The sequence below is a fragment of the Vigna radiata genome, chromosome 3, assembly GCF_000741045.1.
Source record: "Vigna radiata var. radiata cultivar VC1973A chromosome 3, Vradiata_ver6, whole genome shotgun sequence".
Classification (NCBI taxonomy): Eukaryota; Viridiplantae; Streptophyta; class Magnoliopsida; order Fabales; family Fabaceae; genus Vigna; species Vigna radiata.
The window spans coordinates 8,280,910-8,288,089 of NC_028353.1; the positions used below are offsets into that span (position 1 = coordinate 8,280,910).

The 7,180-nt window shown below is 31.2% G+C and overlaps 2 protein-coding genes across 2 annotated transcripts in view; both read left to right on the forward strand.

Moving 5' to 3' along the window:
* LOC106756985 (probable pectinesterase/pectinesterase inhibitor) overlaps window positions 1–129 on the forward strand; it is a 1,816-nt gene extending 1,687 nt beyond the window's left edge. Inside the window, exon 2 of the mRNA XM_014639575.2 lies at window positions 20–129. Coding sequence (XP_014495061.1) covers window positions 20–129 — 110 coding nt within the window. The remainder of the gene's footprint in view (window positions 1–19) is intronic.
* Window positions 130–3,914: 3,785 nt separating this feature from the next.
* LOC106756986 (pectinesterase-like) lies at window positions 3,915–5,963 on the forward strand. Its single transcript, XM_014639576.2, has one exon. The coding sequence runs from the start codon at window positions 4,169–4,171 to the stop codon at window positions 5,885–5,887; it is 1,719 nt and encodes a 572-aa protein (XP_014495062.1). The 5' UTR covers window positions 3,915–4,168; the 3' UTR covers window positions 5,888–5,963.
* The last annotated feature ends 1,217 nt before the right edge of the window (window positions 5,964–7,180 follow it).

Genomic DNA, 7,180 nt, shown 5'->3' on the forward strand with positions numbered 1-7,180 from the left:
GGTCTCATTTCTCGCGAAGAAGCTGCCCAGTTCACCCCTGGCCAATTCCTCCAGGCTGGAGTTGGCTCTGGAGCCGATTGGTTGAAAGCTCTTCATGTTCCTCACGCCCTTGACTTCGTCAAACCTTGAAATGAAACACAATTTCTATTCCTTCAGTTTTATTTATGAGAGTGTGCGATGATGATGCATAGACAACTATTATTCTTTGTAATTATCTCCCTGATTAAAATATAAAAATTCTTCCATGATACTTCTTCTTCTATCTTTTTTTTCTAATTAATGAATTCATTTCTTGTAAACTTAATTCGATTAATTCCTTTGAGCGCATACTAATAATAATAATAATAATAATATGGTACATATTTTTGATTAAGGGACATATTTCTTCAGGACACATGACAAAATTGTTACTTTTCATACATATGGTACTTTTTCTATCAAGTGATTTGAGGTATATTTTAATTGTGATCTTTTTTTAAGTTACACTCATACACAATTATTTATTTTGTGTTCGTCTAATGTGTTATATAGATTCATATTAGAGTCTAGAGATTCTTTTTTGCACAAGAGAAACTTTGTCACAAAGTTAGCAGGATAACGACTAATTTCTTTAAGCTTGTAAAATCTTTAACATACCTTTGTCTCTATATTTTTAGAATTCTATTTTTTTTTGCTTGTAGAATAATTATGATAACTGCTTATAATTTTTTATATCTCTCTATGATAGGTAATGTGTGTTTTTTCTTTTTCTTTTCTCGACAAATATTATTGTTAGTTTTTGTTAGTGTGGGAGTTAAACTCACAACCTTTTTCACCTTTCTTCCCAAATCCTTCAAACTAGCCTTATATCTCATAAATGTTAACGGGGAAGTTGAACTCACAACCTTTCTCATCTTCTTTCCAACTTTTACAATCAGGTCAACCTTATAGCTCCATATGTTCGGTTATGGGTGCTACATTTTTTTTTAGATTTCCACAGTTTTGACTTGTGCTTTTTGATGCGTAAAAAGTTTGAAGGTGCTTCTTTATTTTATATGTTTTTCAGTGATAAAAAAAATCAATCTACTTCTTTATTAGGTATTTGGTCATCAATATATGTAGTCCATTGAAAATAAGATTAACTTCAATCTTGTGAAAATATTCAGTTACCTTAATATAAGTACTAAGTAACAAGGTGAATCAATTTTCAAATACTCCTAAGTTTTCGAAGCCATTTTCTCATGATCAAGGCTTTACTATAGGTGTTTCGGGTATGAGGCCTAGTCTTCTTGTTTAGCTAACCGGTCTTTAACTGGATGCTCACAATCCAAAGTTTTATTTGTCAAACACCGATCAAGGATACCTATTAAAGGTTTTTTAATGTCAAAGTCAATCTGCTTTAACTCGACCAATCGATCTCTACAGGGATTAGGCTGTCCGGTCTTATAAAGTTAACGTTTGACTGATAATTGATCGGATGGGTACATTGTACAATGAAAAACCTTGAAAATCTCCCCATAAATAGAATATGCACCATAAAAAAAGGAGAGATAAAGACATTTAAATACTATACCTTAAAATTCAATTTTTTAGTTTAACCTAATTCTAAATCAGAATAAAATCCAACTTAAATAGCTCATTGATCATGAAAAGTGGAAGGTGACTTTTTACATTTTAATTTCTTAAGGACTCAATGTTGGTTATGAGTTTGATATAGTGATACAGTGTTTGAGTTGTTAGTACTTGTTTTATTGTTTAAATGGCTGATATTTTAACACTCAGAAAAATACATCCATTATAAGACCTAAAATATTACTATACATATTTTAGTTAATGTTTTGAGAGTATGAGATAAAGTGTTCACTTAAAATAGTATATCTTACTTTTTAGTTTCTTTCCTTACTATTTAGATACTTTTACTCATTAAGTTTACCCGCTAAAGATAATGCTTAACTCAGTTTATATTTGATAAGTCAAACAATTAATGTTTTAATAAATGCATTGTAAAAGTCTCAATAATTATACTTTTGACTTATATTTATTTATTTTCTATAGACTTCTGATTATATTGATTATTTCTGCCTAATCACAATTCAATAAACTTGATTACTGTCATGGTTAACTTAATTAGATGATTGGTCTTCTTCCAATTTAAATGATCAATTTAGGATAATTTGATCGATACGTATTGTTAACAAAAAAAATTATTATATTATTATTAAAAAAATATAAGTGGACAAACTTTCTTGAATTAGCCTAAAGTATATTTTTCTTATATAGGATATGTATCCAATGCACACTACCTGAGGTAGATGGAGACTGAACAATTATTCTTTTATAAATGGAAAATTATTCCTTCACATTCACAGTTTTCTCTTATTTCTAATTCACAATCTATTATAGTAATTTAATAAGGTATGTTAGAATTTTAAGTTAAAAATGAAATGAATAAAATAAAAATTATTATATTGAATTGTCAAATGATTATATTTTATTTCGTGGGTGTCAAAGTATAACCAACCTATACAATGTCTCTTTTCTGATTAAAAAGAAAAACTTGATAAACATGCAAATACAGCCAATTGCTAGAGTTACCACACTCCAATAGTTGAGTAAACAAATTTAAGACCCATACAATAAACGTTTTTGAGAGATTTTTTTTATCACCATTTTGTCTGTATTTTCCTTCTACGATATATGTTCATAGTGGGAGAAAGCATGAGATAAAAAAAAATCAAACAAATTATGGGACTAAGAAGAACATGTAAAGCGGAAATGTAAAAGGAATGTAAGAAAGTAAGCCTAAAAAAATTTAAGTCCATATTAAATAAAAGAAAAGAGAAATTTTTTTTTAACAATTTTTTTTTTACAACGTGGTAGCTTGTGATTTGTCCACTTCAAATATTTTTTTTTTAAAATAAATTCGAACAAACCAATAAAATAGTGACACATATCCTATTTATTAAAAAATGGTGTTAAAATTTCAGAATCCAAAAGAAAAAGAAAAATCACATTTTTATCTTCGTTTTTATATAACAATATGTAAATGATGAAGATTTTTTTTATTTAATTATTCATTTTATTTCTAAAATTAAAATGTACTTTTCCACTTTATTAATTCGTTTTCCACTTTATATTTTCTGTTTGTATAATGAAAGCAGCATATAAAATATAGGAGAATATAATTTGAATCATATAATAATTGCGCAATAAATCTAAACAAACATCATTTATTAAATTCTAATAATTTTGACCATATAAGGTGAAAAAAAACTCAAATAACTTTTCTTACGTGCCCAAGTGATGAATCGAGTATAACCCAAATGATCAATCAAGTATAACAAAATAATCAAAATAACTAAATAAAGTTAAGAAAAAGAATTGTGATCATTTATAACAAAAAAAAATCCAATTTATGTGTCCCTTTAATATTCTTAAATTTCATAGACATACACACACTCTTTAATCAATATAAAAATAACATTGGTATATATTATTACAAAGATTCAATGGATTAGAAAGTTTAGGTATCAGAGTACACAATATGATAACATAAGAAAGTAACACTGAAGTATTCTTCTCTTTAATTATGAGTTTCTTCCTGGCTAACAGTTGGACAATATAACACATTAATTATACGATTTTATTTAATATGATTAGAATTAATTATCACACCTCTTATTTTGGAGTTTCAAACACATTTTCTGTTTTAGTTTGCACTACGATGGGTCCATAATATGAAAAAATATAAAAATTAAAATATACATAAGAGACATAAAAGTTATAAGAAATTATTAGATTAAGTTTACACATTTTACCGTAATATATTACTAGTAACATAATAATGAAAACTACAGGAAGAAACAAATAGGTATAGAAGTTTTCTACATTCTTCTGCCATGACAGTCATACTTTCTAAAAGAAAGGATGGGATCGACTGAATATGGTATCTCCAAATATAGGTTGAACCAAAAACAGAAGGCCAATTATAGAGTTTGTTGGATCGGATTGAACGGTGAAAAAAGGTGGAAGGAACACTATATAAACTCTCCCCTTCCTCATTATTCTTCACCAGCATCTCAACAATAGCCTCCCCCTAAATTTCAAGGGGAGGAGTAATAAGCCTATAATTTTTTTTTCCACCACCATCTTTGGGAGAAAAAGGGATTTGAGGCAAAAAAAATAAAAGATGTCTGGAAAAATAATTATCTCCGCAGTTTCTCTCATCCTTGTAGTAGGTGTTGCAATTGGGGTTGTGGTTAGTGTTAACAAGAAAGGTGAGGAATCATCCATCCAATCCAATCAAAAATCTCTTGATATTATTTGTCAAAACACCGATGACAAACAACTTTGCCACAACACTTTGAGCTCCGTTAAGGGTCTTGACACTACTGATCCTAAGGCTTACATTGCCACAGCAGTGAAAGCAACCATGGACAGTGTGATCAAAGCGTTCAACATGAGTGACAGACTCACCACTGAGCACGGAGACACAGACAACAGCACTAAAATGGCCCTTGATGATTGCAAGGACTTATTGCAATATGCCATCCAAAGTCTTCAACTCAGCACTGACATGGTGCAAAATAACAACATCCAAGCCGTGCATGACCAAACTGCTGATTTCAAGAATTGGCTTAGTGCAGTTATCTCATACCAACAGGCGTGCATGGAAGGCTTCGACGATGGCAAAGAAGGTGAGAAGAAGATCAAGGATCAATTCCAAACAGAGAGCTTAGACCAAGTGCAAAAACTCACTGCCATCACCCTCGATATTGTGAGTGGATTGTCACATATCCTTGAGAAATTCGGGTTGAAGTTAAACCTTAAACCCGCTTCTCGTCGTCTTCTCAGCAAGGATGGGTACCCTACTTGGTTCTCTGCCTCAGATCGCAAGCTCTTGGCTCAGCTTGGACGTAAAGGATGGAGAGCAAACATCACACCCAATGTTGTAGTTGCCCAGGATGGCTCTGGTCAATTTAAAACCATTGCTGAGGCAATTGCTTCTTACCCCAACAACTTCCAAGGTAGATATAACATCTATGTTAAGGCTGGTGTCTATGATGAATACATCACTGTTCCTAAAAACGCCGTCAATATTCTCCTCTATGGTGATGGCCCTGGAAAGACCGTTGTCACTGGTCACAAGAACTTCCGTGATGGTGTGAAGACAATGCAAACTGCCACTTTTGCCAACACTGCTCAGGGATTCATTGCCAAGGCAATGACATTCGAGAACACTGCTGGAGCTGACGGACACCAAGCTGTGGCTTTTAGGAATCAAGGAGACATGTCAGCAATTATTGGCTGCCACATTTTGGGTTACCAAGACACCTTGTATGCCCAAACCAACAGACAATTCTATCGCAATTGTGTCATCTCCGGCACCATTGACTTCATCTTTGGCACCTCACCCACTGTGATCCAACACTCTGTCATCATCGTAAGGAAACCCCTTGACAACCAATTAAACACCATTACTGCAGACGGTACATCCGCGAAGAACATGAACACTGGAATCGTTATCCAAGATTGTGAGATTGTGCCCGAAGCTGAGCTCTTCCCAGTGAGGTTCCAAATTAAGTCCTACTTGGGCAGGCCATGGAAGCAGTACTCAAGGACTGTGGTGATGGAATCCACCATTGGTGACTTCCTTCACCCTGAAGGATGGTGCCCTTGGGCAGGCGAATACTTTGAAGACACCTTGTACTACGCTGAGTACAACAATGCTGGACCTGGTGCCGCGGTGGAGGGAAGAATCAAGTGGAAGGGTTATCACGGTCTCATTTCTCGCGAAGAAGCTGCCCAGTTCACCCCTGGACAATTCCTTCAGGCTGGAGTTGGCTCTGGAACCGATTGGTTGAAAGCTCTTCATGTTCCACATGCCCTTGACTTCGTCAAACCTTGAAATCAAACATAGTTTCCATTCCTTCAAGTGTGAGATGATAAGCGGAGATAATTATCATTCTTTGTAATTTATTTTTTATATTAAAATATAGAAAATAAGAACATAAAAATCTTTCCACTACTTCGCTTCTGTTTATTTCTATTTTATAACGAAGGAATCCAATTTTTACCAACTTAATTTACTAATTTCTTTTAACAATAATAATAATTATTATTATAATAGCAATAATAATTTACTTTTAAAATAGTTTTAATTTTTAAATTATCCGATGCATTTTTATTTTTCCAAATACAATTTATTTTCTTCATTTTTTATCAAATTAAAATATACTTTATTAATATTGATTTTAAACATTAACTTCAAAAAGGATAGACCTATTATTTTACTTGTATTAATGTTAAATACAATGGGATTTTTCTTTTCGCATACTGAATGATCTTTCCATATACAAAAAATTCTATACTTTACTTTCACATTTATTTATGCAAGTGTAGAATTTTGCTCCTAAAATAATAAAAGATTATTATTGTTGTGATATTGATGGGTGCGTTATTTTATTATAATGATATGTTGGTGGTGCAAAAATAGAAAGTAAAAAATAATAATAATGAATATTCAATTAAACAATAATTAGTTTTTTAAAAGATAAAGTAAACTGAGCTTTGAACAACAATTTATGTTTGATACAAAAATAAAGTGTCATACCTATTTTATATCATTGTCAAGGGAAATAAAAAAATAAAAACAGGTCCATTCACGTCTTAAATTATTATAACAAACTACTAAAGTTTTTTAAAAAATATTAAAAATGTTTATAAGTAATTCAATGCAAAATTATAAACAATAGAAAATCACATAAAATTCTATGAATCATGTATCCTAAAGCTTTTTTACAGTTGTTGGTGCAAGTGATGAACATATTATAGTATAATTTATAATGTTGTAGATGAAAAACATTCAAACAAAAGTTAATATAGATATTTTTCAACTCATTGTAGACTCTCTCTTTTTCGAGTTTCTTTTTCCACGAGTCTTTTGAGTAACCTCTTATTTTATATTTGCCTTTTTTTTTTCTTTTCATTCTTTTTCCTCTTTTCAGTACATAATCAATTCGTTTTGATCAACATGCAATTATATAACTTTTTTCATATATATCTAGGAAGAAAAAAAACAGAGGTAGTGAAATTAGGGATATTATTTTTTTTTCTTATTTTGATTAAAAAAGAAATAAGACGGAGAAAGTCAGGAGTAAGTGTTAGTATCCATTGTCCTATCATTTTACATATATGCTTC

Coding starts and splice junctions, on each gene's coding strand:
- LOC106756986 (XM_014639576.2), top strand. CDS start 4,169: ATGTCTGGAAAAATAATTATCTCCGCAGTTTCTCTCATCCTTGTAGTA.